The sequence below is a fragment of the Geotrypetes seraphini genome, chromosome 2, assembly GCF_902459505.1.
Source record: "Geotrypetes seraphini chromosome 2, aGeoSer1.1, whole genome shotgun sequence".
Lineage (NCBI taxonomy): Eukaryota > Metazoa > Chordata > Amphibia > Gymnophiona > Dermophiidae > Geotrypetes > Geotrypetes seraphini.
This window is the reverse complement of record NC_047085.1, coordinates 67,966,914-67,989,937: the sequence shown is the minus strand read 5'-3', so window position 1 is coordinate 67,989,937 and position 23,024 is coordinate 67,966,914. Positions and strand designations below refer to the sequence as shown.

Genomic DNA, 23,024 nt, shown 5'->3' with positions numbered 1-23,024 from the left:
TTTTATTAATCTGACTCTGGAAAGTTGATGCAGATGGACCCTAAAACTCCTGCACAGAATCCACATACATTAAGCATTCAGCCAGACTGGATTGTTTATCAAGAAGATATGCTACTTGAATGGGACAAAGAATCCAGACATACTAATTTCATCCACCATCACACACCTTAATTATCAATTAGCTTTAAACATAGAAACATGATGGCAGATAAAGGCCAAATGGCCCATCTGCAGTAACCATTATCTCATCCTCTCTCTAAGAGATCCCACATGCCTTTTCCAGGCTTTCTTGAAAGCTTACCATTATTTCAAACAGTTTCCAAATTATGAACAGAAAGATACTGGAATATACAATAGATTCTATTTCTAGAATAAGATTCCAACCTATAAAAGCCCCCCCCCCCCTCTCTGGATGCTCTGAACCCTCTTACCTGCTTTTTCCAGCCTCCTTCTTTCTATCTTCAGCTTTACACATACACACAAATTTCCCCTCTTTTTCTTGCTCTGGATTCTGGCTTATTTCCCTTTCTGCCCTAACATAGCATCTCACCTAATCATAGATACCAAGGAAAACCTGTCTTTTGTCTCTCATTCTCAAGAGCACAGAACTCCCAGACTCTACCTTATTGTTCATTTCCGGTGTGTTCTCTCTGATAGACTCAATTTCCTCTTATGTATAGGGCAATACCCCCCCTTTTTGTCCTACTCTGTCTCTGCGGTATAGCTTGTATCCCGGTAGCACAGTGTCCCAGACGTTGTCATCGTTCCACCATGTTTCCGTGATGCTGATGATGTCTAGGTTATATTTTTGTGCCATAGCTTCCAATTCCCCCATTTTATTCCTTAGGCTCCTTGCATTTGTGTACATACACTTACGTTTGTGGCCTGTTACTTTCTTGCATTTCCTTCCCTCTTCTGTCTCCCTCACTTCCGTCCCTTTCAATCCATCGGGATTTCTATCTTGCCTATGATCCAGTGAGTCTTCCCTGCAATCTTCTTGCATGGTATCCTGAATTTAAATACCCTCCTTCTAAATACAGGTACAAGATCATTTATCCAGAAATCTTGGGACTTGGCATATTTTGGTTTTGGAACTTTTTGGATTTTGGAATGGTAATGTTAAGTCAGAAAAAGACAGACTTTTTAATTTCAAAATATCAAAAAACACTTTAAGCACTTCAAATACAAACAATTATCCAGCCCCAAATTATGGGACTGGATAGGGTTACCATATGGCTCCAGAAAAAGGAAGATGGATTGAGACATCCGGGATTTACTTCCATTGATGCGGCCACACTGCTAGAATACTGTCATATGCAGAGAATACCATGAGGGCTCAGATGTCTGGACCTCCGAGCTGTATTTGTGTAGTGTTTCAATGACGAGTGGAGAGACAAAGTTCCATGTAGAAGCAGTGTCACAGCGGTATATTATTGTGATTTTTTTGCAAAAAAATGCAAAGAAAAATGCACAAAACCCGACCTCAGTTGCTCTTGGCTGGGCCACTCATTCTTCTCGCCCACACATAGGGAATGTCATCATTGAAAAATTACGCAAATACGGCTGGGAGGTGTTACCTCATGCTCCCTATAGTCCAGACATGAGTCCACCAGACTTCGACCTTTTTCCAAAGTTGAAACAACCTATGCGTGGATATTATTTTGCATCTCTGGAAGAGCTTTTTTCTGCCAGTACCCGAGCCATTCGGCAACTGAACAAAAACGGTGTCTTGGATGGAATAATGAAGCTTCTCGGATGTTGGGACTCGGTCATTGCAAAGCAGGGAGATCATATTGAAGGATTGTAAAGAAATACTTGAAAAAAAATAAAACATGTAAATTAAAAAAAAAAAATAGTGTGCATTATTTATGAAATGACCCTCGTATAAAGAACCTCGTTTCCTTGATATCTCTCACTATGTAGATAAATGTAATGCAGTACTTACAGTGTGGATTGGATTTGATGCTGCTAATGATAGATCATTGGATTCCATCATTAAAGATCTTGAGATGGAGCTATCAGAAAAATTGAATACAGATTCAGAACAAATGCTAAGAAATTCTTCTTCACTCAGAGGGTGGTGGACACCTGGAATGCGCTTCCAGAGGAGGTGGTAGGGCAGAGTACGATTTTGGGTTTCAAAATGGGATTAGATGATTTCCTGAAGGAAAAGGGGATTGAAGGGTATAGTTAGAGGATTACTATACAGGATATTAAATGATCAGGGAATAACATGTTTTAAGTAAAAGATCACTTACAGGTCATGGACCTGGGGGGGCCGCCACGGGAGCGGACTGCTGGGCATGATGGACCCATGGTCTGACCCAGCAGAGGCGATGCTTATGTTCTTATGTTCTTTACATCAAGATGATATAAAAATCAGTAGAGTTTGAGATTCATCAACAAGATCATTTAAAACAAATGGAAATCCATAAGGTTGATATTCAAAGGCAGAAAATTGCCAAATTTCGCAGGGATGAGTTGGATTATATTAAGGGTTATATTTACCCTTGGATGGACAATGGCAGGAAGTCTAGATGAAATCGTTCAAACAAGAAACGCATTGCTTTTATCAATACGTCTAGTGATTCATCCATAGACGGTTCAAAATCATCTTTAGTGTGATCTGATAGTTCAAATGTTAGCTCAGGAATGACAGCCATTTCAGATTCTTTTTTGCGGTTACCAACAACCAGGGGGAGTACAGCAGATCCAGGTGTAACAGCAGGCAGATTCAGACCTCACAAGCCCAACAAGAACCGCTAACATTGGTATTCAACATTTCCTCCAGAGGTTTAACACGAGATGTTGGTGAGGTTGAATATATGAATGGGATTATTTCAAATAATTATCTTTATTTTTAGATATCAAGTCTTCCTCCTGATGAATTGTCAGCTGTGAAACACAATCGGTGTTGAGGAAGTGAATATCGTGGATTGATTAATTATAGAACTTTTATGGCTGAGTTTTTTATTTTGATTTGGATTTTTCACTGCATCACATTTTTGGTTATTTTTTGTAGACACTTGATTCAAAAATTGGAGTATCCCAGCAGTGTTGATTCAAGAGACGGACTTTGACACGCCCGCCAGCCTGGAAGTATATCAGCTGATTACCATAAAGATAAGTGCTATAGCTCTTTCATCGATTTGTTTGAACCTATTTTTTTGTGGCTGATATACACTAGCAGTCAATCATTTGTAGGCAGGAGGGTACTGTGATGTTCTAATCAACATATATATTTATATATATACACCGTATTTTCACCCATATACCGCGCACCCGTGTAAAACACGCACACGGGTATAGCGCGCGGGGAACACAAATTTATGTTAAAAAATTTTAATATAGCGCGCACACGCGTATACCGCGCATGCTAAAACCTCCTCCCGCCTACTCCGAACCGGCATCCTCCACCTCGCTCGCTTACCCAAGAGAGCATTTTTTTTTTTCATTCGAATCTGGCATTCCCCCTGCGAACCGGCATCCTCCCTCCCCGCTCGCGTCACCCCCCCCCTCCCCCGCGATCCTACATCCACCCCAGCACCGCAAAGACAACTCTTATCCGATTGGGCACCAGCACCGGCACCAGCACCAATGCAAAGGATGTGCCAGTGCCAGTGCCCGAACGAGAGAGAGAAAAAGATAGAGCATTGGGTATAGGGAGAGAAAGGGAGGACCAGGAATGGAAGGCAGAGATTGAAGAAATATTGGAAATGTCTATGACTTCTTTTCCTTATAGAGATATAATGCTAATGTGAAAATTACAAGTTTCTCTCTCACCAACTTCATTTCCTCCACCTCACACACAAGCAGCCCCCACCAATACCAAAACATTCAGGATTCACCATAGTGTGCTCAGCTCAGATACTGTAGGAATATCTTGAAAAGCATTTCTGTGCTTTCCCAACACTCAACAAGTTTATCCATTTACCTTGTATTTTTGGACCTCTAGCCAAAAAAGCAATCCACTCTCCAAATATTCCTCAGTCATACAGATGAAGCGTTGAAATAGCTTTGCTGTTACTGGATTTCCAAGGGCTTTACGGAACGCAAGCATCTCTCTAGATGGAGTTAGCCATTTACTTTCCATTTCCTAGCAAAAAACAAACAATCCAAAAAGCAAGTACAGTAGGATCATCTTCATTCTTACAGATAATGTTTCTGAAATCAATGGATGACCATGGGACATCAGTTTTGGCAGGAGGCCATGTGTACTGCAACAGACCTGTTGAAGGAAATCCAGAACTCAAGCATATCATGTTAGCTGAGGCCCCAACCCTCTCAATTTGCTGAATTTAGTTTTAGGCGGTCTAGAAATATTACAATTAAAATAATTAAATAAATAAATTTTATTCCCAACAAACACAATTATGCTATTGTTAGTGCCTGCCACAGCATTTTTGAAAACCTAAGGCAAAATAAAAATCAGTGACTCTTCCATCTAAAAATAGAAAACATACAAATACTTTTTTAAAAAATATCCTAGATTCCTCAGCTCTAGCCAACTTTCAATCTATTTCACATCTCAGTTTATTATCAAAACTGTCTGAAAAACAGTATTATTAATTTTCCATTTCCTTGATCACACTCTTAATTGACACTTGAAACAGACCCTTAGTGTGCTGTCTTTTCTAACAGGAATGCTGAATGAAATCAGAATGTCCTCAGATGCAGAAAAATCAGTGCTGCTAGTTAGTTTAGACCAGTGTTTCTCAAATTTTTTTTAGCTCTCGCACACTAAACGGAGCAAATGTTTATTGCAGTACACAATAACTGAAATTATGAAATTGCAAAACCAACAGAAAATTAAGGGCTCCTTTTACTAAGCCGCGTTAGGGCTCTAACAGGCGGAATAGCGTGCGCTACATTGTCGCGCGTGCTGGACCTTAACGCCAGCATTGAGATGGCGTTAGTTCTAGAAGCGTAGCGCGCGGTAATTTCCTGCGTGCGCTAAAACTACTAGTGCACCTTAGTAAAAGGAGCCCCAAATGTGAGAGTTATTTATTTAAAGTTCTTTAAGCTATGTATGGGTAATTGTAACAATGGTGAAACTAAAATAGATAGAATAGAATTGCTAATCAATGCAACGGATATGCCCATTTTTGAGTGCAAATTAACTCAAAATGCAGCTTGAAAGTTGACAAGTAAACATGCATTTCAACACCCACCATCTACAGTCTTTTTTTCATTACTATTATTTCTGTCAGAGCTGAAAATCCAAGTTCACAAAGATAAGAAGATCCAAACGGTAACAAAGCCTCGATTGCTTTGTGGCTCAAGTTAGGATAACTACTGCATAAAAAATAAAACTAAAATTACTTGCTGTTAATTTTCAACAACTAATCACATCAAAAAAAGATGTTTGTCTCGGCGATTGTATCCTTATGCACGTAGATGCTCATAACATTGACAGACTCTTGTGTATGCAATGTGCATATCATCTATTCTAGTGTATATTTATGAAGGGAACTTTTAAAAATAAAGTAATATTCTGAATTCTCTCATGGCACACCTGGAATCTATTCGGGGCACACCATTGTGCTGTGGCAAGCAGTTTGAGAGACACTGGTTTAGACCTACATTCAGCCTTTGACCTTGTGCATCATCCCCTAATCCTTGTCTGAAAGTGAAACTGAGATACTCATAAATGGTAAAGCGATAGTATACATAACATGACCATTTATTTTTTTCATCAAAAGGGGACATCTATTAATTGTTGGTCCCGCCCTAAAATCCCGCCCTAACCTCACCCCAATCCTACCCCCAATTTCTTTCATTCATTTTTCATATACACATATCTTATTAATTCATAATGGTAACCATAAAATTTAAAAAAACTACAAAGCATACTATACGCAGAGAAAATGTTAATTATCATTTATATTTGGGGGGTTTCGAAGATCAGAATCACAAACTATATATTTATATCCCACTCATCTAGAGAAGTGTATTGAACATATATTACCGTATTTTCACATAGATAACGCGCACCCGTGTAAAACGCGCACACGGGTATAGCGCGCGAAAAACACAAATTTATGTACAGAAATTTTAATATACCGCGCACACCCGTATACCGCGCATGCTGCCCGACTCTCTCGTCGCCGCCCGACTCTCCTTTCGCCCGCCCCGACTCTTCTCTGGCCACCCCGACTCTCCTTTCGCCCGCCCCGACTATCCTCTCCCCCTTGAAGTCCTGTCCCCACCCTGAAAGCTTGATGCCCCCCCCGACATCCGATTCACCCCCCCCTGCAGGACCGCTCGCACCCCCACCCCGAAGGACCGCTCGCACGCACTCCCATCCGCACCCCCACCCTGAAGGACCGCTCGCACCCCCACAGCCTCCCGACCTTCCCATCATGTAGAAGCTCCTACCGGTGTTCTGCTGCTTCCTCTTGGCGGTCCCGACTCCCCGACACGATCGGGGCAAGAGGGAGCTCAAGCCCTCTTGCCCCAGCCAACCGCGGCACCCCCGACACGATCGGGGCAAGAGGGAGCTCAAGCCCTCTTGCCCCAGCCAACCGCGGCACCCCCGACATGATCGGGGCAAGAGGGAGCTCAAGCCCTCTTGCCCCCCCCCGACTCCCCGACATGATCGGGGCAAAAGGGAGCCCAAGCCCTCTTGCCCCGCCGACTCCCCAACTCCCCGACAATATCGGGCCAGGAGGGAGCCCAAGTCCTCCTGGCCCCGGCGACCCCCCCCCCCCCGCTAGTTGTTCGGGCCAGGAGGGAGCCCAAGTCCTCCTGGCCATGGTGACCCCCCCCTGCTAGTTGTTCGGGCCAGGAGGGAGCCCAAACCCTCCTGGCCACGGCGACCCCCTACCCCCACCCCGCACTACATTACGTCCCAAAGCTCCGCCTACTGGTGGGGCCTAAGGCGCCTGGGCCAATCAGAATAGGCCTGGGAGCCTTAGGTCCCTCCTGGGGGTGGGGCCTTGGGCACATGGTCGGGTTGGGACGGATGGGCCAATCCGGCCTCATTCCGTCATTGGCTGCCTGCCGGACAGGCGAGTTTGACTCCCGTCTGTCCGGCCAACTACACAAAGGTACAGGGAAGGGGGGTGGGGGGGTCGTGGGGGTCGGCCAGGGGGAGTCGCGGGTCGGCTGGGGGGGCGGTCGGAGGTTCTTGGGGGGGCGGTCGTTGGGGGGAGGGGGGTTTGCATCGAGGGCAGGAGGGCCTGGGATCCCTCCTGCCCGTATTGTAGTGCGGGGTGGGGGTAGGGGGTCACCGTGGCCAGGAGGGTTTGGGCTCCCTCCTGGCCCGAACAACTAGCGGGGGGTGGGGTCGCCAGGGCCAGGAGGACTTGGGCTCCCTCCTGGCCCGATATTGTCGGGGAGTTGGGGAGTCGGCGGGGCAAGAGGGCTTGTGCTCCCTCTTGCCCCGATCGTGTCGGGGGTGCCGCGGTTGGCTGGGGCAAGAGGGCTTGAGCTCCCTCTTGCCCCGATCGTGTCGGGTGTCGGGACCGCCAAGAGGAAGCAGTAGGACACCGGTAGGAGCTTCTACATGATGGGGGGGGGTTCGGGAGGCTGTGGGGGTGCGAGCGGTCCTTCAGGGTGGGGGTGCGGGTGCGGGTGAGAGTGCGTGCGAGCGGTCTTTCAGGGTGGAAATGCGGGTGCGTGCGAGCGGTCCTTCGGGATGGGGGTGCGAGCGGTCCTGGGGGGGGGTGAATCGGACATCGGGGGGGAACTATGTAAAAAAAATTTTGTACAACGCGCTCATGCGTATAACGCGCAAGGGTATGCGCGGTATGTAAAAACCACGTATAACGCACGCGTTATATGCGAGAAAATACGGTAATTATGTGCAAAGTAATATAATCACTTTTTTACGGGAAAAGGCCTCAGAAATGGAGCCTACACACAGTCATGATATCACAGACTGAATTAATTAGCGTAGTTTTAATGCTCCTTGCTCCAGTCATTAGCCAAAAACCCATTTACTCATGTTTTGCTTTACCATAAATGATTTTAACTTATTTTTAACTATTTTGAAGTTTGCTTCAATTCAATTATTGTAGGTTCTCATACTTTCAATTATTTATCTTTTTTAACTTTTTAATCAAATTCTCATGCACTACTCCATTCAACTGAAAAAAGTGACTGGTATATTACTTAACTTAAAGCAGTGCTTAGTCTTAGAGTGGAATATAAATATATAGTTTGTGATTCTGATCGTATACACCACTCGGGTTAGTTTAGTTTACTGGGGTTTCAAAGATTTCAAGGCAGATGACTTTAAAATATGCAATGTCACCTCAGTAACTATTGAAAAATAGACAAATATATTGCAAAATATAGACAGTAGATATAAATTCTCAAAACTGACACATTTTTATCACTAAATTGAAAATAAATAAAATCATTTTTCCTACCTTTGCTGTCTGGTGATTTCATGAGTCTGGTTGCGTTTCCTTCTGACTGTGCATCCTTTCTTTCTTTCTACACTCAGGCCCAACAATTGACCCTCTTTATTCCTTCCCTCCTTCCTTCCTATGTCCTTAGTGCCCCCAGTGCCTACTTCCTATTTCCTTAGTGCCCCCAGTGCCTCCTTCCTATGTCCTTAGTGTCCCATCATATGTCCTTAGTGCCCCCAGTGCCTTCTTCCTATATCCTTAGTGCCCCTTCCTATGTCCTTAGTGCCCCCAGTGCCTCCTTCCTATGTCCTTAGTGTCCCATTCTATGTCCTTAGTGCCTCTTCCCATGTCCTTAGTGCCGCCGTGCCTCATTTCTATGTCCTTAGTGCCCCTTCCTATGTCCTTAGTGCCCCCAGTGCCTCCTTCCTATGTCCTCCTCATTGCCTTCCATACTTTGTCCCACCCCCACCCCCGAAGCCAGCCAGCCTGCCTACCTCCTTCACTCCCTTCCTGCCACGCCAAAGCCAGCCTGCTTGCCTGCCTACCTCCTTCCCTCCCTGCCGTGCAAAAAAAAAAAAAAAGCAAGCCTCCCTCCTTCCTTTCCCCCCGGTTCGCCACTGCTGCTGCTGATTACCATTCTCTCTCCTTACCTCCCTGCTGCTGCTGCTGCTGCTAATCGCCGCCCAGAAGCCTTTTTCCTGAAATCAATTCTGACATCGGAAAGGACATTCTGGGCCAGCCAATCGCTGTCTGGCTGGTCTGGAATGTCTTCTCCGACGTCAGAATTGACGTTATGAAGAAGGCTTCTGGGCGGCGATTAGCAGCAGCAGCAACAGGGAGGTAAGGAGAGCAGCAGCGGCAGCGGACCGGGGGGGATTTTGAATCGGGTGCTGGAGGGAGGCTTTTTTTTTTTGCGCAGCAGGGAGGGACAGGAAGTGATCGCCTGTCCCATTGTCCCCGCGCACAGCTTTGGGATGCTGTCTCTGAAAACGGGACATTTCGGCATCCCTAAGCTGTGTGTGGGGACAACAGGACAGGGGATCTAAAAACGGGACATATGGTCACCTTAGGTATGACATATGTGTGTATCCCCTTATACGACTAATGCATAGAATAGCGTAGGTTATGCACTTCCCTGCCATAGTTAGGCACACACCTGGCTTAAGCATAGATGTCTATATGTTGGGTACACCGATATCGGGTTATATTTGTATTCTAAAATGGACCTGGATGCCTAGGTTGTATTATAGAATAGCCTCCATATCACCACATGGTTTCAGGATGCCTAAATGGAGGCATCTAGTTATAAAACTGCCCACTAAGTGGTGTTCTTGATGAACCCATTCTTTATTTTAGACTAGTCAATCAACATAAATTTAGGTCTGTTATTCATGCAGAACCATAGGTATTAGAACGGGGGGGGGGGGGCACAGGGGGCCCAAAATTGTCGATGCTTCAGTTCCTCTTCTTCCTTCCTCCCCCCAGCGGAAACCTGCAGCACCATCAGCTCTCACTCCCTCTAATGCCGGTCCTGCAGCTCTGGACTTCCCCATACCTGCTCCTCCTCCCCCCCGGATCGCTATTATTTTAAATGTTATGGCAGCCATGGCGCTGTATCCATCAGAGGAGCCTTCTGCCATTGGCCTGCCCTGGAACTCTTCCTGCAGCAGCGACTTCCTGTTCCTGCCTAGGCGGGCGGCTGCTGCAGGAAGAGTTCTGGGGAAGGCCGACGGCAAAAGTCTTCTCTAATGGATACAGTGCCGCAGCTGCCATAACATTTAAAATAATAGCGATCGGGGGGGGGGGGGGAGCAGGTGTGGGGAAGTCCGGAGCTGCAGGGCAGGCATTAGAGAGAGTGAGAACAGGGCAGCTAAGCGTGCTGGTCCAATGTCGCCTTCAAAACTGAGGGGGAGGGGTGTGTTTGAAGCGGCGGTAAGCAGCAGCAGCATAGGATGGTCCGGGAGTGGGGGGTGGCAGTCTTCAGCGCTAGAGGGAGGGGAAGCGATTGCCTGTCCCGTTGTCCCCACAGACAGCTTCGGGACGCTGTCCCTGAAAACGGGACATTTCAGGGTCCCAAAGCTGTGCGTGGGGACAATGGGACAGGGGATCTAAAAAGGGGACAGTACCGTTCAAAACGGGACGTATGGTCACCTTAAGTATACAAGACTGGTAATTACTGCCTAATCTTTCACATTGCCCTTGAGGAATTCTGTTGAATAAATAATCAAAATACATATATCTTTTCCAGGTGGTTTTCCACCTTACACCAGCACTCAACCCAGATGCTCAATGCTGGGGCATTTCTGGTGACGACAGGCATTAAATATCTGAGTTTTATTGGCCAGCTCTAGATTAACTAGCTAAGCAGATGTAACAGTAGTGAAGAATATATACAGTATATAACTCTGTGTGTATTTTTCCACTGGCTGTTCCTAAAGGGGTTGATCAGTTTGTATCTAAGCTGTGGATGGCAGTTTTCTTTTTCTGCAGATTTATGGGAGTGCATTATTAGTGCTGCATTTTTTTTTCCAGCTAACTGAAGTCCAAAGGCTTCCAGGCTGCACTTTTTACCTTGCTTTTTTCTGTGTGAGCTTCCTGCATCTGATCTGGTACCAGGAGTTTCCAGACACGCTGGCATTAGTAACCTGCCAGAAAGCCCTAGATTCAGTTTCTGGTAGTTTCTGGGAAAGAACTCGGAAGCAAAGGAGGGCTTGGACTTTCTAAAGGGGTGTTGCTAGTGGCAATGGTACCAAAGAAGATTTAAGTTCTGACTTTGCTGCCAAAAAATTTTTCTTTGGAGCCTCTCCTGTCACTTACCATACCTCTAAGGGAGAGCCCCATTTCTGCCAATGCCTCAAGCTGAAAATTGAGAGATATAAAGAATCAGGCAGTCTATACCACCCAGGTTAGACATTATTGGCACTTGCTGAAGCAAGGATTCAGAGGCTGGGGCAAGTTCCAGGTCTGAAAATTGGTGTAGGCTTGCTATAATGGGAAGGTATGGGGGGACCCTTCTCACTAGGGCAGTGTCCCGCAAACTTTCTCAAGCCGTGGCACACTAAAGGTAGTGGCCATGGCTCGAGGCATCTGGAAGTGTACGGATATTGCCGTGATGACATCACATGTATGCGTGACATCATCATGTGGATGTCTGCGCGTGTATAAAGGCCCTCCAGGCAGGCTCCGAGACGCCAGTGGGGGATGCCAGAAGGGAAGAGGGCCAGAGAAAAGGATAGGTGCTGGCGCCCACTGATTGCCTACAGGACATGCCTCTCACTTACTGTTCCAATGAGACTTAGTGAATAAAGGTGTCCAAATTGTGCCAAAAGTGCAAATGTGCAAATTTTAAATTTTCTCTACTTTTGGCACAATTTGGACACCTTTATTCACTAAGTCTCACTGGAACAGTAAGCCTGCAGAGCCACAAGAGTTGACCATTCAAGATAAACAAGATAAGTGCAACAATTTATTCAATAGTACATAAGAGACAGGATTAGCACTCGTTGGATGGTCTTGTATTATAAGATCAATCACAATGTTTAATAAGGGACCTAAAAGTGCGATGATGGTCCCTTAATGATCTCATTGTGGTTCGCATGCAAGACACTGAGCACTTTATGTTTAAATATTTATTCACATATATGTAATTTGAGGATATTTAAGCAAATTACAAGTACAATATTACTTAAGTACAATATGGTAATTATGAATTGAAGAAGCTGGTAATCATTTTGAACATTCCTAAAGTACTACCGGCAATTTAGATATTTATACTCCTGTATTTTTATAGTTTTATAGTTAACATAAGAACATAAGCTGGGTCAGACCTGAGGTCCATCGTGCCCAGCAGTCCATTCACGCAGCGGCCCAACAGGTCCAGGACCTGTGCAGTAATCCTCTATCTATACCCCTCTATCCCTTTTTCCAACAGGAAATTGTCCAATCCTTTCTTGAACCCCAGTACCGTACTCTGCCCTATTACGCCCTCTGGAAGCGCATTCCAGGTGTCCACCACACGTTGGGTAAAGAAAAACTTCCTAGCATTCGTTTTGAATCTGTCCCCTTTCAACTTTTCCGAATGCCCTCATGTTCTTTTATTTTTCGAAAGTTTAAAGAATCTGTCCCTCTCCACTCTCTCTATGCCCTTCATGATCTTGTAAGTCTCTATCATATCCCCTCTAAGTCTCCTCTTCTCCAGGGAAAAGAGTCCCAGTTTCTCCAATCTCTCAGTGTATGAAAGGTTTTCCATACCTTATATCAGATGAGTCGCTCTCCTCTGAACCCTCTCGAGTATCGCCATATCCTTCTTAAGGTATGGCGACCAATATTGGACGCAGTACTCCAAATGCAGATGCACCATCGCTCAATACAACGGCAGGATAACTTCTTTCGTTCTGGTAGTAATACCCTTCTTGATTATACCTAGCATTCTATTCGCTCTCTTAGCGGCCGCTACGCACTGTGCCGTCGGCTTCATTATCATGTCCACCATTACCTCCAAGTCCCTTTCTTGGGTACTCTCATTCAATAACATCCCTTCCATCGTATAGCTGTACCTCGGATTTCTGCTTCCCACATGTAGTACTTTACATTTCTCAACGTTGAACTTCATCTGCCATCTCGTTGCCCATTCCCCTTTGTAATTCTTCGCAGTCCTCTTTAGGCCGAGCTCCACTAAATAGTTTGGTGTCGTCCGCGAATTTTATTATCTCGCACTTCGTCCCTGTTTCCAGATCATTTATAAATATATTAAATAGCAGCAGCCCGAGCACTGAGCCCTGCGGAACACCACTCGTGACCCTTCTCCAGTTCGAGTAGTGACCCTTCATTCCTACCCTCTGTTTTCTACCCACCAACCAATTTCTGATTCATCTATGTATGTCTCCTTCCACCCCATGGTTCTTCAGTTTCTGAAGTAGGTGTTCATGGGCTTTTTGGAAGTCTAGGTATATGATGTCTATGGGTCTCCTCTGTCTATACGTTTGTTAATTCCTTTGAAGAAGTGCAATAAGTTCGTTAGGCATGATCTCCCCTTGCAGAATCCATGCTGGCTGGTTATCAGAAGTTTGTTTCTTTCAAAATGTTCATCGATGTTATCTTTTATCAGTGCTTCCGCCATTTTCCCTGGAACCGAGGTTCGACTCACCGGTTTGTAGTTTCCCAGGTCACCTCTTGATCCCTTTTTAAAGATGGGCATAACGTTGGCATCTTCCAATCCTCCGGGATCACTCCTGTTTTCAGGGATAGATTGCAAATTTGCTGCAGTAGTTCCGCTATTTCCTCCTTTAGTTCCTTCAGAACCCTTGGATGGATTCCGTCCGGGCCCAGGGATTTGTCAGTTTTTAATTTTTCTATCTGCCTGCGTACGTCTTCAAGGCTCACTTCCATGGATGTTAATTTTTCTGCTTGATCTCCATTGAAGATTTGCTCAGGTTCCGGTATGTTGGTTGTGTCTTCATTTGTAAATACAGATGAAAAGAACATGTTAAGTTTTTCTGCCACTTCTTTCTTCTCCTTCACCACTCCCTTCCTGTCTCTGTCGTCCAGCGGTCCCACCTCCTCCCTAGCCGGCTGCTACCCTTTAACATATCTAAAGTTCCTCAACAAAAAAGGAAACAGCAATCTCTAGCAGTAGTACAGTGATACTGCCTCTAGGACTGCAAGACTAATGCTTGAGGTTGTGGTGGCCATTTGTTGAGAAACTGCAAAGGACAGAAAAGAGCAGGGATCTCTCCTCCTCCATGGACCACTAAAATACCAGGAGAAGGGCCTGCTGGGGATCTGAGTGGCAGTGGCGTACCTAGCATATGTGATACCTGGGGCCCATCATTTTTTGACACCCCCCATATTTTTATGAAAAACATGATTTTTAGTAACAACCCACCTATCGCACAACAATAGTGTACCTAGGAAAAGGCAGCATCTTAAAACATTGCAGTGAGCACTAGAACACCAACACACGCATTGTAAAACTAAATAAGCCAGATCCTGCACAGTCAATTGATCCTGTACAGTCAGTGTGAACAGAAAACCATGTCCTTTTCATACACAAAAAAATACACCCTTGCCCATTATGGAATAATCACAAACTAAAAATAGAAATATGTAGACAAAAGTTAAACTGAACTGCCAAGAAACCAGACTCTGCATACAATGCAACACCACAGAAACAGTGACACATGCCCCCTAATACTGTGCAAAATATAAAGACAGTAGATGTAAATTTGAAAAAACTGATACATAACAATCACCACTTTACAAATTAACAAATAGAAATAAAACAAATAATGAGAAATAAGAAAATACCATTTTATTGGATTAATCCATTTTTCAATTAGCTTTCAGAGGCCAAATCTTTCTTCAGGACAGTACAGTATACTGCTGTTATGGTATCCTGTCCTGACCTGAGGAAAGGGGTTTAATCCAAAAAAAGATTGCCTTATTTCCATATTTATAAACTTTTATCAATACAGTTACAATACTAGTTGATTCTAAGTAAAGCAACAAAAAAGTATTTCTACCTTGTATATTTCTGCTTTAATCATCTTCTCTTTGCTCTCTTCTTTCTATGCAGCATTTGTCCTCTCTCCCTTCCATGCAACATCTGCCCTCTCTTTGCCCCTTCCACCCAGCTTCTGCCTTCTCTCTCTACCCCTTCCATCTACTGCCCACTCTCTCTACCCCTTCTATCTATTGCCCAAACTCTCTCTGCCCTTTCCATCCACTGTTCACTCTCTTCCATATGGCATCTTCCCTCTTTTTATGTCCCTTCAATAAACTGTATATCCTGTGCCCCTTCTCTTTTTTGTACATGATTCATTTCAGCTTCACCCCCTCTCCATTTTTCTGTCTCCACCCCCTCCCCTATGCTCTGGCATCTCTCTCATCTCCTTTCCTTCCTTCCTTCCCACTCCACCCAATGGTCTGGCATCTCTATCTCATTCCCTTCCCTCCACCCATGCCCTGACATTTCCCTCAAATTTTCAAGTTTCAAGTTTATTAGGTGTTTTATATACCGACTATCAAGGTTTATCTAAGCGGTTTTACAATCAGATACTCAAGCATTTTCCCTATCTGTCCCGGTGGGCTCACAATCTATTTAATGTACCTTCCATCTCCTCCTCCCATTCCATTATCTGGCATCTCCTTTCCTTCCTTTCTCTCCCTCCCTACTTCCTTTCCCCTGGTCTGGAACTGTCTCCTTCCCTCCCCACCCTGCCCTGGCATCTCTCCCTTCCCCTCCATGGTTTGGTATCTCCTTTCCTTCTTTCCTTTCCCTCCCTCCAATGGACTTGGCATCTCTTGTTCCTCTCCTCTCCCTTCTCTGGTCTTCCTTCGCCCTCCTTCCCTCTCTCTCCTGAATTGGATGCAGCAGCAGCAGCATTTTTCTTCCCCCCCCTTCCCTGTCTCATACACCCGTCGGCAGTGCAGCTTTCACAATTCGCTTCTCTTGCTTGCTTTGGGCCTTCCTCGTTGTCAGGTCCCACCTACTTTCTGTTTCCACAAAGGCAGGACCCGGCAGCGAGGAAGGTCTGAAGCAAGCAAGAGCAGCGAATTATAAGCTTCCCTCCCTCCTTTCGACTCCCTCGCTGCTTTATCTCCTGCTGTAGCATGTAAGTGAATAGAACTCATGCTCCGGGGCTCTAACACTTTGCTTGATGGCTTCCCAACCCTTCTCTTCCAAAACCAGAAGTTACATCATGAGGGGGCAGGAAGAAGGGAAGCCGGCATGCACAGTGTTACAGCCCTGGATCATGGGTTTAATTCACTACAGGCTAGGGCGAGAGATATGGCAGTGAGGGAGTCACTTCACCTCCCGTAGTCATCACGGAACCTTGCTGTACCACCCTACGGTCTCCGGCTCTGCTCCGAAACAAGGTAGTGACATGGGGGGGGGGGGGGGGAACCAGCAGCTGCAGGGAGATGCAGAAAGGTCCCACAATGACTTAATTTAAAGTTTACTGCCTCTGATGCTGGTTAAGGAAAGCATCAGCGGCAGAATAGGGAGGGTGGTTTCAGACCCGGTGGGCCGGCTGTGCACCCCTTATGACGTGCACCTGAGGTGGACCGCTCTCCCCCCACACCCCTCTTGGTATGCCACTGCTGAGTGGGAGTGGGAGAAAGGGTCTGATGGTGATCGGGAAGGCTGGGAGGGAATGTTGATGGTACTCAGGGAAGGGTGGATGAGTGGTCTCCACTTATGCAGGTCTCAACTGATATTCAGGCTTGGTACTGAATATCAGTGCCTAATTCTGCCCACAGCAATCAGCATTTAAAAAAATTTGACTGCTGCCAGCTAATTATTTACTAGAAGGTTTTGGAAATCACCCAACATCTCTGGAAGTGAGTTCTACTGCTCAAAAGTCTTTTGTCAAATAAATGTAAATTTCAATGTATAAGATCCAGCATCACCTCCTATTTCACAACTATTGTAGCTTAATTCAGTGCACATCTATCCATTTTAACTGAATAACTGCATCAAGTTAATACTTTTATTGAACTTACCATATAGTTCTAAAATATATGCATGCACTTGCACTTCTTCAGACACAATGAAGAAAACAATAAACCACAGACATTTCTCACCTTCCACAAATGTTGTCTCCTCCTCTTTGCCTGGAGTTCTTGTTCATCAGGAACTTCTTTTGGCTGTATATGAACACAAAATCAATTTAGTTGAGGCACTGTTTAATGGGTTTCTGACTGCCAGAAGGGACTCAAGAGAGGATATGCGAGCACTAAGAAGAAGTAAGCCCATAGCAATTCTGGAAGATATAGTGCTTAACAGCCCTGAACTGGCAGGAAGCGCTCTTTTATTAGAGAAGGGCAAATATGGATGTAGAACAAATATGGAGGTAGCCGATTACCTGGAATCATTTTAGGAAGCTGCTGGGAAATGAGAGAAAATCCAGACTGTCTGCAGAAGGAGCAAGTTGGATAGGAGGAATGGAGGTGGATGGAACTGAGCTTAGTAGTTAGGCACTTGATGTAAGTATATGTAATTAAGGAGCATAACAGGCAAAATAAAGCCTTAGTCTGTGCTCTCCTACATATCCTCCCTGCAGACCTTCTTCAGATAGCCCCATCCCCCACCCCACCCCACCCCACACACTTCACCACCACTCTGGGAAATGTCTTTCTCAGACCAGGACTCTCCCCCTCACTATACACCCAACATCTCTTGTCTATCACACACATGCACTTCTCCCCCCCCTTTTACAGCCCCAGAAACCCCATGAGAAAAGTCACATTCTCACATTTGCTCTGCACCCCTGATGTACATATATCCATGCTCCCACTCCCTGATATACCTACTATTCTAGGTACCCCTTACATCTGTTGTACTGCCTAGACCAACATACAAACTCCCCAGGCCCATGCACACTCCTACTCCCAAATTCCACTCACATTTAATCTATCCAAGATATCTCTGAATTTCCAAACTCCCCCCCATATGGTGTTATAGGGGCCCATCTTAATTTTTTCACTCAGGGGCCATTCAATCTTTTTTTTTATTTTTTATTGCAGCTGCTGGGACAGACCAGTGGTCCATCGTGCCCAGCAGTCCGCTCACGCAGCGGCCCCCAGGTCACAGACCAGTGCTCTAAATGAGTCCAGCCTCACCTGCGTACATTCCAGTTTAGCAGGAACTTGTCCAACTTTGTCTTGAATCCATGGAGGGTGTTTTCCCCTATAAGAGACTCCAGAAGAGCATTCCAGTTTTCTACCACTCTCTGGGTGAAGAAGAACTTCCTTACGTTTGTACGGAATCTATCCCCTCTCAACTTTAGAGAGTGTCCCCTCGTTCTCCCTACCTTGGAGAGGGTGAACAATCTGTCTTTATCTGCTAAGTCTATTCCCTTCAGTATTTTGAATGTTTCGATCATGTCCCCTCTCAGTTTCTTCTTTTCAAGGAAGAAGAGGCCGAGTTTCTCCAATCTTTCACTGTACAGCAACTCCTCCAGCTCTTTAAACATTTTAGTCGCTCTTCTCTGGACACTTTCGAGTAGTGCCGTGTTCTTCTTCATGTTTTGCGACCAGTGCTGGACGCAGTACTCCAGGTGAGTGCGCACTATGGCCCGGTACAGCGGCATGATAACCTTCTCCGATCTGTTCGTGATCCCCTTCTTTATCATTCTGTTTGCACTTTTCGCCACCGCCGCACATTGCGCGGACAGCTTCATTGACTTGTCGATCAGAACTCCCAAGTCTCTTTCCTGGGAGGTCTCTCCAAGTACCACCCCGGACATCCTGTATTTGTGCATGAGATTTTTGTTAACAACATGCATCACTTTACACTTATCCACGTTGAACCTCATTTGCCATGTCGATGCCCATTTCTTGAGCTTGATTATGCCACGTTGCAGATCTTCACAATCCCCCTTTGTCTTCACTACTCTGAATAACTTCGTATCAACTGCAAATTTAATCACCTCACTTGTCATACCAATGTCCAGATCGTTTATAAAGATGTTGAAGAGCACGAGTCCAAGCACCGAGCCCTGTGGCACCCCACTGGTGACGCTGTTCCAGTCCGAGTATTGTCCATTTACCCCCACTCTCTGTTTCCTATGTTCCAGCCAGTTTTTAATCCAATTTGAGTATTTCACCCTCAATTCCATGGCTCACAATTTTCCGAAGTAGTCGTTCATGTGGAACCTTGTCAATCACCTTCTGAAAATCCAGATATACAATGTCAACCGGGTCGCCCTTTTAACCCTTTGTCAATCCATAAGATTCACAGTATATGCTTATGCAGATGATTTCCAACTTCTGCACACAATTGATCCCACAAGTTCACACGACATTTCTAACATTAACCAAAAGCTAGCCAAAATCCATGACTGGCTAAATGTCAATAAGCTATCCCTAAGCATCAACAAAACTACTACTATGCTCTTCTCAGGGAAAGAAGGGATACAACTTATTAACCCAGTCTTAATCGATAATAAGCCACTTAATCAAACTAACAACACAAAAATTTTGGGAGTACTGATAGATAATAAACTCACGTTTCGTTTGCACATCAGCGCATTGGTCAAAAATTGTTTCTACAAGTTGAGGATGATACGATCACTAGTCCCCCTCCTTGATAAATTCTCCCTTAATACACTAGTTCATTCCCTAGTAATATCTAAACTAGATTATTGTAATTCTTTATTAAAAGGGGCATATTTAAAAGACATAAGGCGTCTTCAACTTATACAAAACACAGCAATAAAGATAATTTCAGGTTCAAAAAAATTTGACCATGTCACACCTTTACTGCAAAAAGCTCACTGGTTGCCTAACATATAGGATTACATATAAAATAGCTCTTCTAGTCTTCAAGACAATACAGACCAACACACCGGCATTTATAGATAGGCTTCTGATTCCACATAGTTCATCGAGAGTTCTTAGATCATCTTCACAGTTTACCCTTAACGTTCCCTCCTTGAAAATTATCGGAATTTTTTCTGTACAACTCCAATGACTTGGAATTCTCTTCCTTTATATATAAGACTTGAACAAGATTTGCAGAAATTTAAGAGTAGCTTAAAGTGCCTTCTTTTTAAAGAAGCCTTTAACTAAAAATATAAAGTTCATTCAAGAGGTGATACTTTACGATTTCTACCATCTCTAAAACAAGATTTCCAATAGCTCTCTTATTCGACCCCACTTCTGCCAGCAATCCTCTTCTTCCTACCCCCCTAATGTACTTCCCTTTTATGTACTTTTTCTTCAAAAATTGTGTTTCCTCCCCTCTTTCCTATTGTTTCCCGTGGTTTTAAAAAGCAATTACCCATGTAGGTCTGATTAATGTATTATGTATAAGTGATTTCTCTAAAATCATATTTTTATCTTTTGTACAACGCTTTGTAATTTGGAAAAGCGTTCAATCAAATAATATGAATAAACTTAAACTTGAAACTTGAATATCTGCCTGTTTACTCCTCAAAGAAGTGCAGCAAATTCGTCAAACAAGATCTGCCTTTGCTGAAACTGTGCTGGCTGGTCCTCATCAGACCATGTCCGTCAATGTGATTAATGATGCGGTCCTTTATCAGCGCCTCTACCATCTTTCCTGGTACTGAGGTCAGACTCACCAGTCTGTAGTTTCCCGGATCTCCCCTCGAACCTGTTTTGAAGATCGGCGTAACATTCGCCACCTTCTAGTCTTCCGGAATATTTCCCGATTTGATCGACAGATTGGCTATTAGTTGAAGCTATAGTCCCTTTCAGTTCCTTGATGACCCTCGGATGGATGCCATCTGGTCCCGGGGATTTATCGCTCTTAAGCCTATCAATCTGCCTGCATACCTCTTCTAGACTGACCGTCAACCCTGTCAGTTTCCCGTCTTCGTTTCCAGCATATAGCCTGATGGATTCTGGTATGCTGTGTATATCCTCTTCGGTAAATACAGACGCAAAAAATGTGTTCAGTTTGTTGGCGATTGCTTTGTCCTCCTTTAGCACTCCCTTTATTCCATGGTCATCCAACGGTCCCACTGCTTCCTTCGCGGGTCGTTTCCCCTTAATATATCGAAAGAACGGCTTGAAGTTTTTCGCCTCTTTGGCTATTTTTTCCTCTTTTGTCCCCTTTTACCGCCTTATGGCACCTGCGTTGATGTTTATGCTTATTCCAGTTTTCATCCGTTCTTGACTTTTTCCATTCCTTAAACAAAGTTTTCTTGTCTCTGATCGCTTCCTTCACCTCTACAGAGAGCCACGCTGGTTCCTTGTTCTTCTTCCTCTTGGATCCCTTGTTGATACGCGGTATATATAGATTTTGCGCCTCGGTGACTGTGTCCTTAAAAAGGGACCAAGCATGCTCTAGTGTTTTTACAGTGCTTATCCTCTTCTTAATCTTCTTCCCCACCATGAGTCTGATCCCTTCGCAATTCCCTTTTCGAAAGTTCAATGCCATGGCCGTCATTCTGGACCAATGTTTCGCCCCTGTGTCCAGGTCGAAGCAGATCATATTGTGATCGCTATTTCCCAGCGTCCCTTCTACTTCTATAACTTGTGTCGGTCCTCGCAGTCCATTTAGAATTAAGTCCAGAATTGCATTTCTTCTTGTATTTTCCTTGACAAGTTGTTCCAGGAAGCAATTGCCTACAGCATCCAGGAACTTGGTCTCCCTAGTGCAGCCGGATGTGCCTAGGTTCCAGTCTATCCCCGGATAGTTGAAGTCACCCATGATAACTGCGTTGCCTCCCTTGCAGTTACGTTTAATCTCGTCCGTCATTTCTCCATCAGTTTCTTCAGACTGCCCTGGGGGTCGGTAGTAGATGCCGATCTTCATTTCAAGTCCATTTGTTCCAGGAATTTTGACCCATAGACACTCTAACTTATTCGTCTGTTGTGGCATGTTCTCTCCAGTAGATTCAATTCCCTCTTTGACGTATATGGCAACACCACTGCCCCTAAGTGAAATAGATTAATGTAGCCCAAAACTGGTCTAAATTATACTACTTTGACGCGCTTAGAAGACAGTTTTTTTAAAACATTAAAGAAAACGTCTGGAAGATTGCCCCATTTATAGATATCTCTGCTTGCTGCAACTGTCTTATCCTTGCTGAGTTTATCCAAGTGCAGTTTTTACAGTGCAGGCTCAATGACTAGCCCTGAAAATGTTTTAGAGAAGGTATTGCCAGAAGAATACCCCAATCATCACTACTACATTTTTTTTCTAACTTTTAACAGTTATTTTCTTCTAAAATGTACAGTGATGTTATTCATTTACTATAGAACAGAATTTAACACAGTTTTTTTTTTCCAGTTATGTTCCAGTGAAGCCCAGTTTTGCATAGACGATTTAGGCTAAAAAGCGACATCCAAGTTGGAATCCTCATAGTTTGTAGCCTATTATATCAAACATTTGCTGAATTAGGCCCCAATATTCAGTGCTGGCACCTATGTAGGTAACAGCACTCAATAGCTGGGACCTGGCCATGGTCTGGTTGTGATATTCAGTCCTCTATCTGGTTTGCTAACCAAGTAGTAGGTTATTAGCTTTACATATATCGGCTGATCCTCCTCCACAAAACCAACTCCCTTAAGAGTTTCCCTCCACCAGAGCATATCCCGACTTTTCCCTCACAAGAACTTTCCCTCTCCAAGTAGAACCCGCCACCCCCTGGTAGGATCTTCTGAGCCTACCTTAGGGACTCTGGTGGTCCAACAGATAGCCAGGGCAGGAGCGATCCCTGCTTGCTCCTACCCATTTTGATTTCAGGTGGAAAATGGCTGCCACAATTTCTAGCAGCAGATTTGCGGAGCTCTGTACACAGAACCAAGTGGTTTTGTGCAAGCAGAATGCATGCTTGGATTTAACACTTTATAGAGGAAGAATATGTATGAGGAACTGTGGAGTGGCGTGTGTCTCAATGGTGGCTGAAAAGTTCAACTTATACTACCTCATTCCCACTCTTGCCTTCAAAGTAGCCTGTAGGCACTGAATCCTTGCTTCTGACTTCACTGCAGTAAATCAAAACACTTCACTGCAGTAAATCAAAACACTTCTATTCAAAAAGCATATTCAATCAACTTAATGTCCCCCTCTTCCTATCCCCTCTATATTTTTTCCCATGTATAGCCCACATTTTCAACGTCCCAAAAAGTACTGGAAACCCAAGTAATCAACCACAACCTGAAACCAGCTATCAACCAATGTAAGGAAGC

The 23,024-nt window shown here is 44.6% G+C and overlaps 1 protein-coding gene across 3 annotated transcripts in view; it reads right to left on the bottom strand.

The window, feature by feature from the left end:
* Window positions 1-23,024, bottom strand: part of RGS22 (regulator of G protein signaling 22) — a 475,118-nt gene that overhangs the window by 108,679 nt on the left and 343,415 nt on the right. For 2 of the 3 annotated variants that reach the window (XM_033934655.1, XM_033934657.1), the window contains 2 exons: window positions 16,944-17,006; window positions 3,935-4,096 (listed from right to left, as the gene is read on the bottom strand). In XM_033934655.1, coding sequence (XP_033790546.1) covers window positions 3,935-4,096; window positions 16,944-17,006 — 225 coding nt within the window. The remainder of the gene's footprint in view (window positions 1-3,934; window positions 4,097-16,943; window positions 17,007-23,024) is intronic. The other variant, XM_033934656.1, reaches the window with a different exon arrangement.